A 22722-nucleotide genomic window follows, 5' to 3' on the forward strand; every position below is an offset into this window, starting at 1 on the left:
TTTTTGATATCACACCATCATCATCATCATCAATCACAATCCAGATTGACCAACACTTTGGATTTCACTTAACTAGCTTGATCTGTGATATGTTTGAATGAAATCGATGTGGGTATATAAAAAAGAAGAAAATTGAAAAATTATATTTTTTTTCGTCCCTCACACAGAAACCAAAAATCGACAAAAAAAAAATTTAAATGAAATCGAAAATGACGAATTCGTTTTTTTTTTGAATTCAAATAATGGGGATTGGCCATAATGTACAATACTGCCACCATCACCACTATAAGACACTCGGGTCACCATAATCATCATGTCCTTGGATAGTGGATTTAGACGACGGTCAACAACGAACGAAAAAAATACAAACAAATCATCAATCACAGACGACCTTGTTGACATATAAAGGTTCATGCAGCCATCATCATCAGCACATACGCAAATGACCGGTAGCTCGGTATTTTCTCCTATTTTGGAACCTCGTATGATTTGTATTATTGGTCATCATCATCATCATAGTCTAGAAAAAAATGATTAATGGATTTCACCTGAATAGACAATATATCAATTTTGTCAATGACAATCTTTATTATTATTGTTTTCATGATTTTATATATTGTTATTATTTGCAATCACACACACACCTTACATCCGTTCATATGTTTAATATATTTTTTCGAATATCATTCGATCCAAAAATCTCAAAAATCATCTTGTAATGGTGGATAAAGACGAATCATAATTTGATATAATGATGTAAGTCTTGAATAAGCATCAATATTTGCTTCATACATTTGATCCTGATTGTTAAAGGTAATTTGATCATTATTAGTGGCCTGATGATTATCAACATTGATGATCATCGATTGTCTGGAACAAAAAAAATCCTCCAAATTGTTGACAGGATTTATCTGTTGATTTGTCGAAATTATTGAAATCCTTATACAATCAATGAATAATAAGGCATCTAAAAGTTCCAGCAATTGGACAGGCGGTAGATGGCGTTGAAAATAATTTTCTAATTGTGAAATATTGGCGCCAATCGATGCATTCGAATCGGTGGCCAAATAATCGATTATGGCACTCATAAAGACGAATAGAGTTCGTATATCAATATGGCCATCAGGATATTTCCACATTCGTGGTAAAAAATAACATTTTTTTACATTTTTCATTAAACATCTTTCCAATGCAACCAAATGATCGACATTGAAATCTAAATGTCGAAATGATCGTACCAACCAGAAACGGATATAATCTTGATGTACCCAAGTTCGTGTTCGAACACCCACAGTAAACACTAATTTATGATGTTGACATTCATACAGAAAATCGGTGATTATCTCTTCAACATCATTCATAGATTTTGTTAAGGTCAAAAAATCAATTATCTGATCTAATTTGGCTCCCAATTCTTTTTTAGATCGTATAAATTGTAACAAATCTTCTAAACTGAGATGATCAACGTTTAGAATGGAACTAACCATTTCTTCATATTTTTTAATTAGAGTGGAAGGAATTGACTTTGAATCTTTTTCATCGGATTTCATTTTTGACCATAAAGGAATATCTTGATCATCAAATATCTGTGCTTGAATAGCGAATCGATAAAGAAATTTATTAAATGGTAAAACTTGATTAGATGGATTAGCCGATTTTTGTTCGACACGTACACGACAATGTATCACTGACATTTCATCGACCAATGATGAAGATGATGATGATTTTGTTTCTTGGTTTTCAGTTGCTGATTCCATTCGATTCGTACGATTCATAAGCATACCTCTAGCATTAGTTTTAGCCGGTAATCTACTTTGATCAATCGGTCCACGTGTATAGGCAATAAAATTATCCGGTATTTCGATATGAAAATTTATCATTTCCAACATACGTGGAGGTAATAAATCACCTGATTGCCATTGATTTAAATCTTTGGTCACAATCGATGATGTTGATGATGACGGTGTTTGTGAATCATCATTCAAACTAAGGGCATTGATGCAAAGATTTTCGGCAAATTGCATTGAACCAACAATAGTATTATTATCTTCGACCATAGTAACAATCGTTGATGGATGTTGTTGTTGACAATCAACTTTAAGTTCATAATTTCGATGATTAGCCATTAATGGTCGATAGAATAGCTGTGTTAATTTATATGCACAGGGAAATAATTTACTTTTATTGCCTTTAGGTGATAGTTTTTTATTATGACTCAATAAACGATATCGAACCAAACGTTTAAGAATTAATTTTAATAATGATTCAGGATAGCGACGAAGTGCTGCACGAAATATTGTTCGTAGAAAAAATCGTTTTAGATATTTTGGTTCTGGTTGTAAACGTCGTAAATGTAATTGTTCATCTTTGTTTTTAGATGGTTCGCGGTGATGATGAATAAGGAAAGAGAATAATGATGATAATAAAACATTGGTGATAACATAACCGTGAATATCATAATAGTTTTTTGGATCCACATAATAGGCTTTGCTATCATCACCTTCTGGATCGATAATATCATAACGAGATAATAGTTCATCGATTGTAATATTTTCATCAAAATGAATCAAAAATTGAGCATCGGATCGGGATCGAAGATCTTCTTTAGTCATAAAATATTCAGTATTACGAAATTGATAAGACATTATTTCAGGTAAAAGACGAACGAATTTATCTTTTTCACTACTTTCGTTATTATTAACATTAAAATCGGACGGCAGCCAAGTCGGATCTGTTTGTAATTCCATCATACATATGGTCAATATTCGTTTTATATGTGGTCGACGCATTAAACGTACAATACGTCGAATACATGAATCTGCCGATTTATCTTTGGATTGTCGGCCACAATATTGAATCATTAATTCGCTGATTATTTGTGAATTTATAATAAATCGACGTGTATAAGGTACACCAAGCAATTCGGACAGTAGCCTACATCGAAGAATAAAACGATCTTCTTCACGTGACCATGATATACGTAATGTATCGGCGCTTTCAACTTGTTGTACATCCACAGCATTATTAAAAACTTTTTTCCGAATTCTGGTGACTGGTTTACCATCAATCGTTACTTGAACTTTAACTCGTTTATTCTTAAATGATCGCAAATCTTGTTTTCGTTTACGTTTATGGGATTGTTGATCTCGAATATTTTGCCGCAATAATGCACGTTTATGATGTCTAGAAGAATGAGGATTGTACAAAGAGTGGATATTGATTTTTCTCTCATCAAATATACATTTATCACATGTTCGTTGAGGTTGTTGACATAGATGATCGTATACGATATCGACAAAACGATCAAAATCGGCCATCTTATCAAAGTAGTATTCAACCATTGTTGGCTCCTCAAGCGTTAATGTTTCGCTATCTTGTTTCAAAGGCTGATATTGTTTGACCAATAAGAACCTGTTTAATCGATAACGGAATCGATGAGCGAATTTCTTATCAAAATGCTGAGCTTCATCATCTGAAAGTAATAGGTTAACGAGGCCCATTTGATGTAATGATTGTAATGATTCTTGTATATCGATTGGTGATCGACGATTTTGTAATAGATGAGATCGAATAACCGGTGGAATTTCTTGTAACATTAGATGTCGTTTACATGGATCGTTAAGATAAGTATCAAGATCCGGAATTTCGTGACGTATGGTAACCAGATTTCGATATATGGACAAAGGAATATAAGGTAGGATGTCTAACGAAGAAAAACATCCCTCTGGAAAAATGAATTATCATTAAATTATATTGTGTCAAATGAAAAACTATTTAACTGATATAACTTACGTAAGAAGGTCAATTTAGGAACACGTTTCTGCCAGTCAAGTTCATTATTATCACAATTTTCATCTTGCACATGACTTGAATCGATTTGTACGGATGGTTGGTCAATCATAACATAGAACAAGAATCGATAAAGGTCGAATATTTTATCCAGTTTTGAATGACGACAACCATAGAAATGAGCAGATAATGATGGACAATAAGCTAGCCGTGTGATTGGTATCAAATCCAAATCATCATCATCTTTTTGTTGTTCTTCAGTTGTTGATAAACGTTGTTTTGCCGAAACCAATCGAGAAATAGCTGTTTGGAAATCAATTTTCCCATTTTGATCATAGTCAATCAGATTGGAACATTTAACATCGGCATTCAAATCGATTGGATAACGGGCAAACCAAACAAATCGAGAACGAAGAATAAGATGTTGTTCCAGTTCCTGATCCAAATGATGTGGATTTTGGCCATCTGCCAGATTAATAACATAGTAACTATTGCGACAATGTTGTTTGTAATTAAGTCCATAATGCAATAAACGTACACGGTTAATGTCGACCAAATAATTCAATATTCGTATAATGGATTTTACATCAATTCGATATGAAAGATGGCCACGACTTTCACAATTTAAAATGTATCGTCGTATCCAGACAAAACTATCACAGATACCTAATCGGCTTATATAATCTAAGATGAGTGTCATTCGTTTTTGATAGGCAGCATCCACAATGGTAGATTGTGGCTGTTGAACAATTGAATGTCGTGTCGAAATGTTTGATTGGAACATGTGAATTGATTGACGACCAACTCGCTTCACGGTGAATGTTATGTTGCCTGATTCTTTCAAACCACGTAACATTAAACGTATGATATTGACCGGTAGATCACAGATATTGATCAATTTTCTCTTCGAATATGGACCACATACGGCCAATAAATTCATTATACGATCATCCAGATAACGAGGTAATTGCTGTAATCGAGCAAGCGATAATTTTAGCCTTTCACCTGAATGACTTGGCGTAATATAATGATATGGATGATTTGGAGTGAGAAAATAACGTCTAAATCGACGATCATGAATATGCATTGTTAATGGCGTGAGATGATTTTGTTTGATTTCTTGAACTGTCGGAATAACTATAACTTTATCCGGTTCATGACATAACGATAAAATGTTGGCACTTATTTTCGGAACAATATCTTTCAAAGAAGTTTTGGTGGATTCCAATTTTGGTTGATTGAAAAATGCATTGTAATCAAAATTTGAATCCGACATGATCGCTTCAAGTGGATCATTTTTGTCATTATCAATGTCGACACCAAAATCATCGAATAATTTACCTAGGTCACATCGCTGTAGTTTTGTCTGCGATTGTTCAAAGACTTCTGAATCATTGTCATCATAGTCATCATCTTCCATGTCCATGAGTACATCGCCATCAGGTTCATTGTCATCAACATTATCATCATCATCGTTATAATCATCATCATTGTCATCACCATCGCATGTGGTACGATCTAGACCATCTTGGACTGTGTTGGATACCATTCGAAAAAAATCATCATAATGCAATGGATGTAGATTCAATGATCTTTGATATTCAATTACTGTTCCATCATCATCATCTTCTTTAATACGAAAAAACTCGGAATATTTTTCCATGATTCTTCTCAGTAATTTCAATGGAACACAATTTTTGAATTGTTGGAGAAAAAATTCTCGTAGAATATCATCAGAGAGAGATAATCGATTACGACCAATTTGTATAAACAAACGAGAGAGGGCAATCATTTTCGAATCATTAGGATAGGACATTTTCGGACGGAATCTAGGCAAATAAGCTACGATTGCTTGTGAAACTTGTTGTCGTTTGGCTTTGAACAGGGTGTTCGTTATGGACAATATCAATCGTTCATCGGTCAAAATTTTACGAAAATAATAGAAAGAGGCACGAATTTTTGGATCTAGATACTGAGGCGTTTCTTTGCCAAAATTTATCTCACCATACCAACGTTTTAGGCCAATCGATTCAAGAATCAAATAACACTCAGGTTTTAAATGATCGTATTCAAACCAACGATCAGCTCCAAACAATGAGATAGCACGAAGTTTCTGTGATGCGACCATTACGATTTGTAACATTTGTTCGCTATATTTGCTTTCGAATTGATCAAAATTTGTAGGTCGATCTCTAAGAATTTTGGCGGTAATATTCACTCGGCTATGATAGTCGACACAAGAACCGAGTATCTGTGCGTCTGGATTTGATTCATTAGATGTAGGTTTTACACCAATCACAGGCGGATAAAGATTATCTGGTATCTGAGAATCATCGACCAATAATGTACCGGTCTCTTGTACAAAATAATTATTTCGATCATAGATCTGAACCTTTCGTTGAGCGTTTTTAGTGCGATAAAATTGGATATTACCTACAACAAGTAAACAATTGAAGAATTCTGCTATTTCTCCAATGAATGTAGTTCACTTACCTCTTTCGGATTCTTTAAGACAAACATTGAGTACGAAATTTTTAAGCTTTGATCCATTTGAATCGCCGTAATCATCAAATCCAAAAACTTTAGGTTTGTTCAATGTAGTTAGATAGCGATCACGATCATGTAGTCGTATCCAAAGCGAAGGAAATGTAATACCATTAAGACCTTCGAGTGCAATTTCATCCAACAATGTCAGATACGATGATGGTGTTAATGAATCCATTATCGGATGGCCAATTGTATTTTATTTCGTAAATGTAAATCATTCAAATAACAATCAAATCAAATCAATTGATTATTTATTATACATGTGGAAATTTATGATTGCAAAGAAAAAAAAGTGATGGCATGCGAGTAAACTCGCGAAATTTCGATTGTTCGACTATATACACTCAAATAGTCACCAAGAAATAGCCGAAATACTTGCAAAAATCGCGAGTACTCGCGCACTTTTTTTTCTGTGATGTAGCAAAAACAAAAAAACAAAATCCTAATTTCGTGGCGCTATCTATCTGCAGAAATTCAATTTAATTTTATATTTTTTATATTCAATGAATTTTTTCCCAACAATCAATTTATTTACAAATAAATTTCATAATTTTCAATATAGATTGATGAATTACAAGAAATAATCACAAAAAAAAAACGAACACGCACATAAATAATAATTATGAAATGAAATAACTATAATATCTTGATTATTGAATAAACTTAAAATGATGAGATATGGAGAAAGAAAAAAACGAATTTTGGTCTGGAATAGAATTGGAATTGCTATAGATTGATTGATTGATTCCATACGATTTACGATGCTTTTGTTGTCAAAACCAATGCAACGATCAAGCCATATAGGCCCAATACTTCGGCAAAAATCAATACCAAAATCATACCAACAAATAGACGTGGTTGTTGTGATGTACCACGTACACCAGCATCACCAACCAGTCCGATAGCATAACCGGCAGCTAATCCAGCAAATCCAACCGATAAACCCGAACCCATATGAAGAAATCCATTAAACAATGAATATCCACCCTCTTTACCGCCTGGTTTAATATTGTTGGCAATCAAAGCCGATACGACTAGACCATAAATAGCAATAATACCGGCCATAACAACCGGAATAATTGATTTCATAATCAAATCAGGACGCATAACGGCCATCGACGAAATACCAATACCAGATTTAGCTGTACCATATGCTGCACCCATCGAGCTGAATATCATTGCCGAAGCACAGCCCATTATGCCGAAAAATGGTCCATAAATTGGTTTCAATGAATCATCGTTCGATGGAGAGGACATTTTCGGTGATTTAACTTGATTTGATATTATACACAGCTATTTGGAAATTAAAGAAAACTAATCTTTCGATGCGAAATCAATATCAAACGAGTTCAGAATCCAAATTGAAATAGATAAATAATGGAAAAAAATAAACACCCTCAACACTCAGCAAAGATGATTTGATGATGAACAACGCTATCGATATTTTTTTCGATACATGAAAAGAATATTTCATACATTTAAATCGAGTTTTCGAGTTTGTAAGATTATGTTAATTCAGTCATTTAGGTACAAGTGTGTCATAATTATTTAAATCATTTCAATATTAATTGTTGAATGTTTTTTGTTTAGATTCCTTCCACCACGATGTTACGGAATCGATTACTGGACAACATTCATCAATGTCAACGATTAAAGTCATTATCATTGTCGACGGCTGCCGAAATTCCGAAAGAATTTATCAAAACAGTAAAATTTCGTACTTGTATCAATGTTTATGATGAATTAAGATTGCGATTACCTCAATTTTATAGAAAATCGCCAACTGAAGGTGTTGATCTTACAATTGATTATGTTGATACTCAATCAAATCAAAAACCGAAAAAAACAATTGTAGCTCTTCATGGTTTGGCCGATTCTTATCGAACATTCACTCCATTAATTCGCCATTTTCAAAATCGACCAGATGTACGGATTGTTGTGCCAAATTTTCCCGATTTTAGTCATACACGTGCAACTAATTATTCATTTTGGCATTCAAGTGATGAAAAATATCAATTACTACAGGATTTATTTCGTATTTTAAATATTAACATTATTGATTGTCTGGTTTCCCATTCGTTTGGAAGTCAACCAACTTCGGCGTTGTTGCAAAAACCGCAAGATTTACAAATCAGATCATTGGCAATGATTGCACCACAATTTTTATTATATAATTTAAGTGATAATACATATAAGATATCAAAATTGATGCTACTTATGTCAAGATCAGAGCTTTTATCTCGCCTGTTACACAGAATGAAAATTCATCAATCTAAACACGTACCGTTCAAGTTTACCAATATCGATGAATATTTTCATTTATCTACTCTCGTTTTGGATCGACAAGCATTCAAGGATTCACGGGCAAGAGTTCAATCAATTAATGCAATGAAATTACCCGGTTTCATCATGTATTCATCTGATGAAAAAATAATATCCAAGCTTGCACAACAAGAATTATATAAATTGCTCAACATAAATGATGATCAAGCGATTCATATAGATCGAGATGATCCCGAAATATTTGCTTCCAATTTTTCGTTTAATAATTCAATGAAAAAAATCATTATAAAAGATGGACGCCATTTACCGCATCAAAAATGTCCTAATATTGTGAATTTTTTGATTGAAAAACTTATCAATGAATGTTGACGAATAAATACATTTTGTTTTTAATAAAAAATTTAATTTTCGATTCTTATATGGTTCTATCAATGCACAAAAGATGGCGATTTATTCCGCCTTATTGTATTTGCAAACATTCGTACCTAAATTTTAAAAGATCAACATATGGTTGGTTTCTGGCTGTTCGATCTTTTTCAAGTTCATCATAATAATTTTAAATTTTCCATCCTCATAATGTTACGGAATCGATTACTGGACAACATTCATCAATGTCAACGATTAAAGTCATTATCATTGTCGACGGCTGCCGAAATTCCGAAAGAATTTATCAAAACGATAAAATTTCGTACTTGTATCAATGTTTATGATGAATTAAGATTACGATTACCTAGATTTTATGGAAAATCACCATCTGAAGGTGTTGATATTAGAATTGATTATGTTGATACTCAATCAAATCAAAAACCGAAGAAAACAATTGTAGCTCTGCATGGTACGGCCGATACTTATAGAACATTCACTTCATTGATTCGTCATTTTCAACATCGGTCTGATGTACGAATTGTCGTGCCAAATTTTCCCGATTTCAGCCATACACGTGCAACTAATTATTCATTTTGGCATTCAAGTGATGAAAAATATGACTTACTACAAGATTTATTTCGTATTTTAAACATTGACAAGATTGATTGTATTGTTGGCCATTCATATGGTAATCATTCAAGCATAGTGTTGTTAGAGAAACCACAAGGTTTACGAATCAAATCAATAGCAATGATTGCACCACAATTTTTATTAGGTAATTTAGGTGATAATTTATATAAGATGACAAAATTGATATTGCCATTATCAAAATCTGAACGTTTGTCTCGTCTGTTAAACTGGATGAAAATTCATCAATCTAAAAGCATACCGTTTAAATTTACCGATATTGATGAACTTTTCCATTTATTAACTATTATTCTGGATGAACAAGCAATTAAAAGTTCGCCGGCAAAAATTCGATTATTGAATAAAATGAAAATACCTGGTTTTACTATATATTCTTCAGATGAAAGAATAATAGCCAAAAGTGCACAGCAACAATTATACAAATTACTTAACATAAATGATGATCAAGCAATTCTTATCGATCGAGATGAACCCACAATAATTACTGCTAATTTTTCACAGGATGCCAATAGTACAATCAAGAAAATCATAGTCAAAGATGGACGTCATTTTCCACACCACAAATATTCAAATGTTACAAATTTTTTGATTGAAAAACTAATCAATGAATGTTGACAAATTAAATATTTAGTAGATATTTTACAAAATCTATATTAGGATATGGTTCTATCAATTGCCAAAAGATGGTTGATCCTGCGTCATTATTTGTATTTGGTGACACACATGTACTTGAATTTAAACAAAAAAATATTAATCAGCTGGATTTCTGGTTAAAAATGTTTCTCCGAATTTATGGAAAAAAATTAACACTTTTAACCTGTATACGTTATTATTCATCATCTAAATTACAGGATATTCCATCCGAATTCATTAAAACTATTACATACAGAACCTGTGTCGGTCTTTATGATCAATTACGTCAAGAGCAGCCAAAATTATTTCGTAAATCACCATCCGAAGGATTGGATATAACCATTGAATATGTGGATAATTGGCAACCAAATCATCGATATGACAAAGTAATTTTAGCCATACATGGAACAGCCGATACTTATCGAACATTCACCAAACTTATTCAACATTTTCATCAAAAAAACGTTCGCGTCATCGTTCCAAATCAACCAAATTATGGATATACACGTCGAACAAATTTTCAATATTGGCATACATTCGATGAAAAATATTATTGTTTTAAGGATTTTTTAAAACAATTGAAAATCGATCAAATAGATTGTCTAATTGGCCATTCATTTGGTGTACATACATGCCTGATGCTTTGGGAACGACCACCATGTGGTATTCAAATTCGATCACTTGGTTTTCATGCACCAGAATTTGGCATAAAAGCAATTGAACCGAAATTGATTCGTGGTGCAAAAATCCTATTGAAAATGTCTCAGTCACATTTATTGACAAAATTATTAAAAGCAACGAACTTTCAAATTCCACCATATAAATTTGATAATATTGATGATTTATTTTTAATGTGTTGTTATGCCCAAAATATACCAGATAAAGTTATTCGTGGTTCAATCCGACGATTAGAACGGTTGAAACAACAAAAAATGCCTGGATTCATAACGTATGGTACTGATGAACGATTAGTATCAAAATATTCAATTGATAAACTCCATGAATTATTACAAATATCAAATCAGATTATTTCGATTGATACGGATGATTTACTTTCGATACCATCGCCATCAATATCAACGATGATGACATCATTTCAGCTCAAAGATGCTGGACATTTTCCACATGTTCGTTATTCGAATATTTCCCATTATCTTGTTGAACAATTGTTGCGATTGTAGAAATATCCACCGTTATTTTTTTAGTTAATTTTATTGAATAAAAATTTGCTCACTGTTGATCATCAATTCCATAGCCAATATTTGGACAATAATAACTGAATAGATAGCTTACGATGCTATTCGAATGAATACCTTTTGGATGATAATCGTTTGGTGCATGAAATTCAATCGGATCACATTGTTGTTTACCAAAATCATATTCATCACGTGGACAGAGGCTATTCAATATACTTAATGAATTATATTCAATCATTGTGTGAAACATTTGTTGTGATTGTCGGCCACATTTAACCATTAACATTTCCATTACACAATGTTCCCAATCATAATATGCACAGCATGTGTTTTGATAAAATTTTGTAAAATTCGCATTTTGTCTCGATTGATCATGGATCCATTCATATGATGTTTGTAATCGATATATACATCGATGCCGATATTCATCTGTCAATTTAACTTTATCGATTAAACATGATGAAATGTTGAGAAAATCTTGAATGATTTCAACTCATATTATTAATTTTTAAAAACAAGAAAAAGAATTATTTTGCTTTTGCTTACCATTTTGAATCGTTCCATTTGGTTGACAGAATCGACGTAAATTCTCTTGAAATGGTTGTAAATATAGACGTTCGAAAAAAATCGAATGTAATGGTGTACCACAACGATGAAACCATTTCCGTGCACAATATGGTCCATAATCATGTTGATTACTTGAGCAAAAAAAAAAATAATAATAATGATAATAAAAATATTCAAATTCTAGAAAATTCATAATCAAAACTTACAAACAGAATTGTTCAAAATCATCCACATTGCTTGGTATACCAGTACCGTTTGATTGTGCACTTAGAAAAAGGCTCGGTTCGATAAAACATTCGATTAGATGATCTAATTTACAGAATTTGATTCGTCGATTATTAGCCATTGTTATTATAGAAATTTGTTGTTTCGATATTAAATTGAACCATTCAATTATTAATGATAAACATGATATGAATAACAATAGAATCCAGAAAATATTTCGTATGAAAAATAACATGTTTTTTTAATGTTTTAGTTTTAAACGAAAATTATGATAAAATCTAGTGATAATTTTCAAATGGTTAATAATGATAAATTGGACATTTTTTTTTGTTAGTTGATGCTGGATTTTTTTTCTGTTGTGCGTGTATGGGGAGGGGATGCACACATTGTTAACCAGGAAAAAATCGAATAAAATATACGCCCATATATGAGTAGTGAAGGTCTATCACCTCGTTTCGATTTTTTTTTTTGATGTTCAATCGATCAAATGATTGATCAATGATATTTTGGGTTTTGTCGTTTGTCATGTCTCTGAAAAACAAACACAATAAACAGGTAATTATCTATATCGTATGGAAGTAAGAACAAGAAATAAAAAATAAGGTCATTCTGGTGCAACATATTTCCTTTTTCCGTCATATCTAAATCGATAAATCGATGATCATGATCGTATGATCTCGATGATGATGGCTTTATTTGAATTCGATTGATAATTTGCCTGAAAAAAATGACAGTGTGCCATATATATTGTGAGGTTTTTTTTCTTGTTAGGAATGATTGATTAATCATTCACAATGGTCAATAAAACCAATTCCATAATCATGTTTTTTTATGGTCAAATATGGATGTGTCATACAAATCAATGGGTGGCCGAAATAGACGTCATACAATCTCAATTCGGAATGACCCAACTGAATAAAATGTATACATTCTGTGATAACAATTTAATTGATATATAAGTTCCATGTGTTTCATACAAGTCCAAGGTTAATAACCTTGTTTGATATGGAACAATGATATGAATGAAAGATACACACAACAAAAAAAACACATTGAAACTTCAACATTGTAACCATTGGTAACGGTTATTGGCCATCCAGTTACTTTTTTGGTTATTGAAAATAAAAATGAGGCAACAATAAATAAATTCAGTGAAAAATAACATTTCATTTCGAAATCGATATTCGAGATCAGGAAGAATTATCGAATTGAATCCAAAAAAAAAATGAATCATCAAAATGAATCGAATATCAATAAGGAAATATAGAATTCGTTCGATTATCGATAGTGAATCGTCCTTCTCTCCACCTCTTACAACTCGATTCCACAAAAGGTTCTTGACATTTTTCCATTTTCCCATATTTCTGTTTGTGTCGGATTCATTTGATAAAAATTCTCATTCTGTATTAGATTGTATTCGAGACAACATTGTCGTTTTTAAAATCATAAATAAAAATTAAAAATGCTTTGCTGTTTTATTATTGATAAACTAATACGAACCATATTCATCATTTTAATGATTGTATTGATGATATTATGGATTGTATTGTGTATTGAAACAACCAGACAAATTGTTGATGTTCAAAATCGACTTGGATCACGTGGTGCCGGTCGTATTACTAATAATAATGCCGTTGGCAATGGTGATCCAGAAAAACGTTTTCTTACATCATTATATTCACAGCTACAGATTCAAGGATTATCACCATCATCATCATCATCATCTGCATCGATAACACCGATGATCACTCGTTCAATATTACCACGTTTATTTATATTGGCCATATTTAATACGTTTATTGAAGAATTGATTGCATTCATAGCAATCATATCATTAATGTTAACCGGTAAACATTGTTATGATAATGATAATGGCCATCATAGTAGATCACAAAGATCATCATCATCGAACAAATGGTTTCGTACATCAATAACATTATTAACAATCATATGGTTCATTGAACAATATCGTATTGGTGATTTGATCTATTATCATCATAATTTTGATTATCAACAAACAACAACAACAGTTGATCAATGGAATGTACAACATATGATACTTACAGCGCATATAATACATTTTATTATCATTATTATTGGTGGAATGATTTGTCTATGTTGTACAATGAAAACAACAAAAACATTCAAAACTATGACGGCAACAATGAATACAAATAATAATGGCATTAATACTATTCATAATGATCGATTATTATCAACATCATCATCAACAACAACAACAACAACATCATCATCGAATGTTATGGATATAGAAGCGAATCGTTTGCAATCAAAACAACATAAACAATTATTAATGAAACAAAAAGAACAACGTAGAAAAAAACAATCGAATAATTTAACATTTAAATCAAATTATTCACAAAATAATGAACAACAAATGGATTCAAATGGATTGCAACCAACAACATCCACAGCGAATGGTAATGTTGTCACAACGAATGGATCGTCAATCAAAATGATTGGTGACAGATTTAAAAAGCCATGTCATTGGATGCGTTCAACATTTATCATTCATAATAATGGTAAAGATGATCGTTTGAAGAATGCTAAAAATAAATCGAAAACAATCAATTCGATTGATAAATCATCATCAAATATTATGGCCATTAATGATCAAAACAATGATAACGATAGTAATAATAATGATGATCATCATATCGATAATGATGTTGTTAATCAAGGAAGAGGAAGTGAATCAAGTACAGCAACTGCAAGTACAACCATTGCAATGGATCGATTGATTGAATGATTAATACCTCTTCTACACTTGCACAAAAATGATCTATAAATGTCGAAATAGTGAATAATAACATTCGAATCGATTATTTTTTCCATACGCACATCCATTCATTTATCCTCATGCGGGATTATTTTTAAAAATTGGAAAATTTCTTTCTTCCAATTGGATCGGGTGGGTTATCATCAATTCTGTTCATTCATTCTTTTTTTCCATGATCTCCTCTAGGACAGAAAAATAATAGACATAGGTTTGCAAATATTTTAGTCATTTCCATTTTTTTTTTTATTTTTTTGATAATTTTTTTTATACAAAAAAACATTTTTCAAATAAAAATAAAATCTCTTCTTTAACGATGATATTGTTGCAATTTTTTTCTGGTTCAATCAATTTGTTACAGCAATAGAAATAGGAATAAAATATTCAGGGAATTACAATAGTTAGATGTAATAAACAAACAGACAAAAATCATCGGTAAAATCGTTTATGAATGCTATTGTCCATCAACGCGAAAGTTCCGTTATGGGAATTGAACAAAAAAGATGAAAAAAAAGTTTCCAAGCAATTTTTTTTCTCGTTTATAAACATTCGATTTTTTTTTTCGTTCGTTGTCCATTTCCATTTCTCATAGACTTGACAAAAATTATGGCCAGTGGTAAAAAAATGATTGTGGAATAAGATAAACATTGTATTCCATTGTTGTTGATGATGAACAAAGTTGGTTGTTGTGTATTGTGCACACTCATTGGTGATGTCATTGTCATTGGATCCGATGATTGATCACTGATGAATCTTTTTTTTCAGTGATAATGTTGTTGTTGTTGTTGTTGATGATGATGACAATGTCCATAGAATGAATGAAAACGAAAATTATTTGCTTCGCATATAATGCTTTCAAAGCCAGTCACCCATACTTTATTTTTTCATTGTTTGATTGATATTCTTGAATGAATAAGAAAATAATATAAGAATAGATCGCATTAGATGATGATGATGATGATGGTGATATTATCGTTGGGTCATTCGATTTCCAAAGAGTTACAGTTCCATTTTAAAAGAACGGTTGTACAAACAAACATCGACAACAACAACGAGAAACTTAATATTTTCATTCAGGAAATAGAAAACTATTCATTTCGTCGTCGTCGTCGTTGTTTGATGTTCTAATTTCCAAACAATTTTCACAATTTACCTCTGTGTGTGTATATGTGTGTGGGTGGGTGAATAGTTTTTGTGTTTGAGCATAATACAAGTACAGAAATTTTTTAATTGTGCGAAAAGTGTGGTAGATCAAAACAAAACAAAAAAAAATTCTCTCTTCAAACAAACAATTAATTATTTTTCAAATTGGGCGTTGTGTCTGCATGTAGGCGGTGTGTGTATTTGTTATTCGATATTTTCTCTTATAATATAATTACGGTCATATATTATATATAGTCATCGGGAAGAATATACACTGGACATATACACACACACACAAACAAAAACGATCCAGAAACAAAAAATAACAAAAAAAAATTCATTCAATCATTGAATTGATTATTCAAAATTCATCGGTCTTAAGACACTAGAATATGTATGTGATGAGATTACGACGACAATGATGATGATGATGATGATGAACGAATCGATTTCGATTGTATTCGAAATTGAATTGATTCTAATAAACAAAAAAAAATATTTGCATATACAAGAAAAAAAATAAGAAATTCGAATGCAAATAAAAATATAAACCAACTACAAATGCTACCGCCATCATTATCATCATTATTACTAAATAATTCAATCATACACACACCCCCATGTGTTGTTTACATTCAAATGAATCAAAATAAGCAGAAAAAAAATTTCGGCAACATTAAAATATCTACATAAAGAGATGTGATTGGCAAGTATATTCTTGTTCCATTTGATGGAAAAGAAAATAAAAATCAATAGAGAGAGAGAGAAAAAAAAACAATGATTCGATCGATTTTTGCTTCGTTTTATTTTGTTTCATTCGAAACTCTTGATTGATTCTATTAGTTATTTGAAATATATGATTTTGGCAAGTATAATCATTCATTTAAAATAACAGGTCCACTTCCAAAATCAAGACTCCTGTTTCATAGATATTCCAAGATCTATTGTTTTAAATTTAATTATGAATTATCCATTTTATTATTATACAAATATTCTCATGGTGTGAAAAATGGTTGGTTCATTCAATGACCATATCAGATGAACTGTTTGTTTGTTTGTTTGTTGTATAGTCAATTTTAGAAAAAAAAAATTTTTCAACATACAAAGAATACTGGATCAAACAAAAATTTATTGTTGATTTATTCACAACATCTGATTGACTACTACTACTACTACTACTAGTATATTTCAAATGTAAATTTAAATTTGATTCGTTTTTCCCAAAAAAAAAAAAAAACAATGTTCATTCAAAATTGCAATCACCATCACCGACATCATCATAATAATTTGCAAATAATCCTCAACAAACGACAAAAACAGAATATATAGCTAAAGAAGAACAAAAAAAAAACAAGAAGGAAGGAGAGAAAAGAAAAACAAAAGTTGAATTCGAATTGTATTTAAATTGTGATTTTGTTTATATATGACATGTACATCATTTGATTACATATAAAAATAAAAATTCGAACATACAATTCAGATGAAAAATATTACCATGTTTAAAGATTTAGAATTTATTTGGAATTCTTTTATCCCGAATAATAATCTCATATATGATGATGATGATGATGATGATGAAAGTGGCTTTGAAAGTGACTTGCCAATGATGGTCATCACATTGTTTCAAGGAATCATTTTGTTGTTGAGCAATAACAAAATGAACAATAAAAAATAACAGCTCTTTACAAAACAAAACAAAAAAAAAACTTTTATCATATTCAAAACAAGAGACTTGTTATTGTCATAAGAATGTGAAAAAAAAGAAAAAATTTTTTTTTTTTTTTTTTTGTTCTCCATTCTTCACATCAAAATGATTATCGTGTAGTTTTTTTTTCAGCGAAGTAACAAAACAAATTCATAATGATATAATAAGCGATTATGTGAATGTATATAATAATAATATAAACACATAATAATGTGCCGATACAGGAAACTGTTTCAATTTCCGTTGATTTCGATATTTTTGTTGTTGTAAAATATATATTATATATATGTGTTGCCGTTAATAAGAATCCACTAAATCGACTAAAATAGCTAACTCGATTCTATTAATGGTGGTGGTGGTGGGGGGGGGGAAATGTGAATAATACACAAACAAACACACGATAATAATAATAGTGAAGAAATTAAATTGACGAATCATTCATATATATATAATGTTATTGGTGTATCTTATCTTATCAATTGCTTCATGTGTCTTTTTCCAGCAAAAAAAAAATTCTTTGATGATGATGGCAACAGAAAAATTCAAATTGAATAAAAATGTTTGTCTTTTTTTTCTCGCTTGAATTCCTCGTTTGTTGTTGTTGTTGTTGTCGTTGTTGCAGTGTGAATCGAATGAATTTATCGTTCGTTTTTTTCCATACACTCACACACATAAACACAACATGAATAAACATTTTTTTTTTGTAAAATAAAAAACGAATCAAACTTGAATGGAACAAGTATCATTTCGCATACAACAACGGCATGGAATTTTGAATTCAAATCAGTATTGAAAATGGTAGAGAAAAAAAAAGTATAGAATTTCAATTGAAAAGAATCGAATAGCGAATGAAAATAGTGTTGGGAGGGAGAAAAAAAGGAAAAAAAAACTCCATCCTTCTCATATCTGTTTCAATGATTGGTGAATTTTTCCCAAAAAAAAGATAGAAGAAAAAAGAAAAATTCTATATTCAACTTTGGTATGATAAACTTTGAGAAAATCGACATTGAATAAAAAAAAAATAATAACAAATAACAAAAAAAAAATGAAAACGTTGTGTTGGATGTTGAATTTTATTTTGGCATGGTTCATCGTGTTTTGTTTACAATAATCTCTTTCATCATCATTAACTAACAAAAATAAAAAATAATGCTATTCAATATGCAATTCCATCGATATATAAGGCATTTAGTTTTGTCTTTGTTATTCACGTACAGATTCATTAGACATTAAGTGAATGAAATCAATGTCATCATCGTTCTTTTTGTTGTTGTTGTTGTTGTTGTTCTTGTCGTTCCATTTTTTTGTGGAATTTTTCTTTTGTTTATTTTGTTGTTCATTTTATTCTGACTTGATTTACTGAATAAATTTTGTTCGTTGTTTGATTTTTTTTGTTGTTGTTGTTGTGATTGCATAATTTTTTTTTGTCATTGGAATGTTGTTGAAATTATTAATATTATTATTGTTTGATTGATTGATGGATTGATATTATATTATAAATCCACTCAATAATGAAATATAATGATGATAATAATAATCAATAATCAAAAATGTTCATATGAATTCTCAGAATTTCAAAACAAAAAAAACCAACCAGAAGAATCGAACAATAATAAACAAAAGAATATTCATATTTCAATTTTTTCGACCATTGAAAATGTTCAGTCCACAATTCAATTATTATTATCATCATCATCATCATCCTTATTATTATTGCGATCATGTGGAACAAAAACAGCCAGATGACCAACATTTTTATCATCATTATTATTATTATTATCTTCATTGCTATTATTTATCAATGAATTTGTTGAATTATAATCAAATTTATTCACTGTAGTTGATGATGATGATGATGATGGAACATAAACGAATAAGGCTGCCTGTTGTTGTTGGTTACCATTCATGGATAAAATATTCATTGATAATTTTTGTTGTTGTTGTGGCTGTTGTAATTTTGTCGACATTGTTTGCAAAAATGAAGATGAATTCTGAATATGATCCTGATATGTTGTTGTTGATGATGATGATGTTAGTAGTGGTGGTTGTGGTTGATGATATTGTTTGGATACAATTGTTGCCATATCATTATTATTATCACATCTATTGTTTGAAATAGAATTGTTCAATGTAGCTATTGTTGTTGCCATTGTTGAAAAAGGTAATGATTCTTGATTCTGTTGTTGTTGTGTAAGGAAAAATCTGTCTGAATCTTGAATTTTGTTGTGAAGATCAGAATATTGAGGATGCTGATTATTATTATCATCCATAAGATGTACATTCTGTTGTTGCAATGTAGCAAAATGATGATTAGTTATTTGTCGGTTATTCAAATGATGATTATTATTGTGATTATCATAATATTCAAGACAAATATCATGACAATGATCTTGAATATGTGCAACTGGAATTGAAACATTCATATTATTATTAGCATTAAAATTAGCATTATCATTACTATTATTATGGCCAAGATGATGATGATCTACATTTGGTTCATAACGATGATGATGATGGCTATTATTATTGTTACTTAAATTAAACGACTGCTGCTGTTGTTGTGGATCACAATTATTATTATTTTTTTGTAATTCCATTTCATATTGAAGAATTGTTCCTGTGTTTTTTGTTATTGGGTGGTGTGTAGAATTAGTTGCAGATGATGTGACCATACTAACAATTGGATTCAATGATAATGATGTAGTGGATGATTCATTTCCGGATAGTTGTGTGGATGGAATAAAATCCGTAGTCATATGTTCGGTAACTAAATTAACATATTCATTTGATGATATTGGTAGTTCCTGTTCAATACTATTTTCATCAAGATGTATAGAATTTATTCTTGATAATATCGAAGTAGGAGTGGTTGTTTTAGATTTTGCAACATCATCAGCAGCAACAACAGTACCATTTGAAGACATAGCTGTAGCTACATAAAAACCAATTGATGATGATGTAGATGTTGAAAATGAATTCATATGATGGTAATCATTATTCATAGCTGTTGTTGTCGTCGTTTTTCGATGATGATGATGCAGCTGAGGTAGTAACATTAGATTTGGCTATATTTACATCATTCCAAACAACGGCCACATGTGAATTACATTTCGGAATATTCTTTTTAGTTGTAGATTTTTTATGGCAGGCGTTTTCGAAAAATCAACCGAAATTAAGAATGGGAAAAAATTATTTGTATTTTCTTAAGAAACTTCTATTAGATTACCTGTTCATCATCTTGTTCATCATCATTTGATAGATGTTTAAGGATGGATGGATCGGAATTTGAATCCGATTCGAATTGATTCAATTTTATGATTGTAAAGTTCTGCCCACATTGATGTTCATTGATTATTAGGTCATTTGATTCCTCGTCTTCATTCGTATTTTCGATGGATTTTGATTTCAATTTTTTATTCCATAATTCAGGCGATGATGATTGTTTTGCATTTTCATTTGATGACAATTCGTCAGGATGATCATTTTTTTTAGACGACGACGATGATGATGATGATGTCGTTGTCGACTGACGTTTTCGTATGGAACGACAAAATCGTAATGATGAATAAACAAGAACGAGTATCAATACTACACCAATGGTTAACCATGCAACAGAAAACAATAATAATAATAATGGACGAAATAATGGACCACTATGTTGTTGTTGTGGTGGTTGTTGTTGCTGTTGTAGTCCATCAATTTTATGATTATCAACACCATTTTGATTATCACTGTCATCATCATCAACATTATCACCACCACCATTACTATTATCAATGGCAAATGATTTTGGAGCTTAAAACAAGTAGGGAAAAAAATTCAGTAGATTAGTTATAATAAAATAAAAACGAAATTCTTACCAACAACAACAAATGTTCCGGATGATTTTTCTCCATTTTCCACATTATATGGTTGTTGTCCGACATGACGACTTTTATCATCGTAATCATCATTGATAGTATAAACGGATTTAGAATTTGTTGCAGTCGATTTAAATGATTGTAATCTATTGTCATTAATTATTGTTGATGCGTTGAATAGAATTTCTTCATTAGAAATGATTATCCATTCATCGTCATCAGAATCATCATTGTGTTCATAATAATGATTTGATTCACCATTCATTGATCTATCGAGCATTTGTTGCTGTCGATGTTTTGAATACAAAGTTTTTTCCTCCATTTTCATTTGTTTCAATAATCGATTCTTATTGACCATGGCAATCATTTTGATACGATATTTTCCCAGGTGATTAGTCGTTGTCGTTGTTGTTGAATTTGGTTCATCCAATAATTGAACCGAAAAGTGGCCAATAATTTTCTGATTATCATCATAGTCGTCATCATGATGGTCATTATCAAAATATTGTCGATCAATATGAACAACAAATTCAGATGATTGTAATGGTTGTTCAATTAATCGATTAATACTTTTATTATCATCATCATACAATTCAATTCGATAAGTAATGGACGAATCTTTCGATTGTTGTTGTTGTTCAATTGAATGTTTACCAATCAATTTGGTTATTGTTGATTCAACAATTGAATTTGCTGATTATTATCAAAAGGAAAACGGGCACCGGAAGAAGAAAAATATCAAAAATAAAATTGGAATATATTATTGATGAATGAAATTCAAGAATTTGTAACAAAATATTTCAGAATATTGGTTTGCATCATACATAATAATGGTAATTTGCAACATTCGACAGCCATATAATTCAAAAAAACATTTCTTTCTCACTTTTAGATTCAATCACAATGGAAACAGAATGGATTCTATGATTTTAAAATTCATTTCACATTCATTTTGTTTGTCCC

At 30.8% G+C, this 22722-nt stretch overlaps 7 protein-coding genes across 8 annotated transcripts; 3 read left to right on the top strand and 4 right to left on the bottom strand.

The window, feature by feature from the left end:
• Nucleotides 1-568: 568 nt before the first annotated feature.
• Nucleotides 569-6674, bottom strand: LOC124490968 (uncharacterized). Its single transcript, XM_047053556.2, has 3 exons — nucleotides 6283-6674; nucleotides 3793-6222; nucleotides 569-3724 (listed from the first exon to the last, which is right to left on the bottom strand). Exons 1-3 carry the CDS (start codon nucleotides 6509-6511, stop codon nucleotides 702-704), a joined length of 5682 nt encoding a protein of 1893 aa, XP_046909512.1. The 5' UTR covers nucleotides 6512-6674; the 3' UTR covers nucleotides 569-701.
• A 170-nt stretch (nucleotides 6675-6844) lies between these two features.
• Nucleotides 6845-7746, bottom strand: LOC124490972 (V-type proton ATPase 16 kDa proteolipid subunit c). The gene is made up of 2 exons (XM_075730548.1): nucleotides 7179-7746; nucleotides 6845-7148 (listed from the first exon to the last, which is right to left on the bottom strand). The coding sequence occupies exons 1-2, from the start codon at nucleotides 7591-7593 to the stop codon at nucleotides 7093-7095; spliced, it is 471 nt and encodes a 156-aa protein (XP_075586663.1). The 5' UTR covers nucleotides 7594-7746; the 3' UTR covers nucleotides 6845-7092.
• A 4-nt stretch (nucleotides 7747-7750) lies between these two features.
• On the top strand, nucleotides 7751-9019 carry LOC124490971 (uncharacterized). Its single transcript, XM_047053559.2, has 2 exons — nucleotides 7751-7863; nucleotides 7927-9019. Exon 2 carries the CDS (start codon nucleotides 7942-7944, stop codon nucleotides 8986-8988), a length of 1047 nt encoding a protein of 348 aa, XP_046909515.1. The 5' UTR covers nucleotides 7751-7863; nucleotides 7927-7941; the 3' UTR covers nucleotides 8989-9019.
• A 100-nt stretch (nucleotides 9020-9119) lies between these two features.
• On the top strand, nucleotides 9120-11520 carry LOC124490970 (uncharacterized). Its single transcript, XM_075730549.1, has one exon. It carries the CDS (start codon nucleotides 9127-9129, stop codon nucleotides 10246-10248), a length of 1122 nt encoding a protein of 373 aa, XP_075586664.1. The 5' UTR covers nucleotides 9120-9126; the 3' UTR covers nucleotides 10249-11520.
• LOC124490969 (uncharacterized) lies at nucleotides 10317-11520 on the top strand. Its single transcript, XM_047053557.2, has one exon. It carries the CDS (start codon nucleotides 10317-10319, stop codon nucleotides 11445-11447), a length of 1131 nt encoding a protein of 376 aa, XP_046909513.2. The 3' UTR covers nucleotides 11448-11520.
• LOC124490973 (uncharacterized) lies at nucleotides 10396-12375 on the bottom strand. Its single transcript, XM_075729958.1, has 3 exons — nucleotides 12236-12375; nucleotides 12009-12160; nucleotides 10396-11903 (listed from the first exon to the last, which is right to left on the bottom strand). The coding sequence occupies exons 1-3, from the start codon at nucleotides 12373-12375 to the stop codon at nucleotides 11497-11499; spliced, it is 699 nt and encodes a 232-aa protein (XP_075586073.1). The 3' UTR covers nucleotides 10396-11496.
• Nucleotides 12376-18850: 6475 nt separating this feature from the next.
• LOC124500495 (uncharacterized) lies at nucleotides 18851-22450 on the bottom strand. Of its 2 annotated transcripts, XM_075730034.1 has the most exons (4): nucleotides 21760-22450; nucleotides 21126-21694; nucleotides 20358-21019; nucleotides 18851-20303 (listed from the first exon to the last, which is right to left on the bottom strand). In XM_075730034.1, the coding sequence occupies exons 3-4, from the start codon at nucleotides 20953-20955 to the stop codon at nucleotides 19573-19575; spliced, it is 1329 nt and encodes a 442-aa protein (XP_075586149.1). In that variant the 5' UTR covers nucleotides 20956-21019; nucleotides 21126-21694; nucleotides 21760-22450; the 3' UTR covers nucleotides 18851-19572. The 2 variants fall into 2 exon arrangements, with proteins under 2 accessions (XP_075586149.1, XP_075586148.1); XM_075730033.1 differs by lacking the exon at nucleotides 21760-22450 and having other exon boundaries at nucleotides 18851-21019; nucleotides 21126-21267.
• Nucleotides 22451-22722: the final 272 nt, after the last annotated feature.

The sequence above is a fragment of the Dermatophagoides farinae genome, chromosome 4 (assembly GCF_024713945.1).
Source record: "Dermatophagoides farinae isolate YC_2012a chromosome 4, ASM2471394v1, whole genome shotgun sequence".
Classification (NCBI taxonomy): Eukaryota; Metazoa; Arthropoda; class Arachnida; order Sarcoptiformes; family Pyroglyphidae; genus Dermatophagoides; species Dermatophagoides farinae.

Excerpts from the sequence above, each read along its gene's own strand:
- LOC124490973 (XM_075729958.1), bottom strand. The coding sequence starts at position 12,375 with ATGGCTAATAATCGACGAATCAAATTCTGTAAATTAGATCATCTAATC. Across the intron at positions 12,161-12,235 it reads GATTTTGAACAATTCTGTTT|TAATCAACATGATTATGGAC; the intron begins GTAAGTTTTGAT and ends TTTTTGCTCAAG. Across the intron at positions 11,904-12,008 it reads AAATGGAACGATTCAAAATG|TTAAATTGACAGATGAATAT; the intron begins GTAAGCAAAAGC and ends TAATCGATAAAG.
- LOC124490970 (XM_075730549.1), top strand. The coding sequence starts at position 9,127 with ATGGTTGGTTTCTGGCTGTTCGATCTTTTTCAAGTTCATCATAATAAT.
- LOC124500495 (XM_075730033.1), bottom strand. The coding sequence starts at position 20,955 with ATGTTACTACCTCAGCTGCATCATCATCATCGAAAAACGACGACAACA.
- LOC124490971 (XM_047053559.2), top strand. The coding sequence starts at position 7,942 with ATGTTACGGAATCGATTACTGGACAACATTCATCAATGTCAACGATTA.
- LOC124490972 (XM_075730548.1), bottom strand. The coding sequence starts at position 7,593 with ATGTCCTCTCCATCGAACGATGATTCATTGAAACCAATTTATGGACCA. Across the intron at positions 7,149-7,178 it reads ACAACCACGTCTATTTGTTG|TATTGGGCCTATATGGCTTG; the intron begins GTATGATTTTGG and ends TTTTTGCCGAAG.
- LOC124490969 (XM_047053557.2), top strand. The coding sequence starts at position 10,317 with ATGGTTGATCCTGCGTCATTATTTGTATTTGGTGACACACATGTACTT.
- LOC124490968 (XM_047053556.2), bottom strand. The coding sequence starts at position 6,511 with ATGGATTCATTAACACCATCATCGTATCTGACATTGTTGGATGAAATT. Across the intron at positions 6,223-6,282 it reads TCTTAAAGAATCCGAAAGAG|GTAATATCCAATTTTATCGC; the intron begins GTAAGTGAACTA and ends TACTTGTTGTAG. Across the intron at positions 3,725-3,792 it reads TCCTAAATTGACCTTCTTAC|AGGGATGTTTTTCTTCGTTA; the intron begins GTAAGTTATATC and ends TCATTTTTCCAG.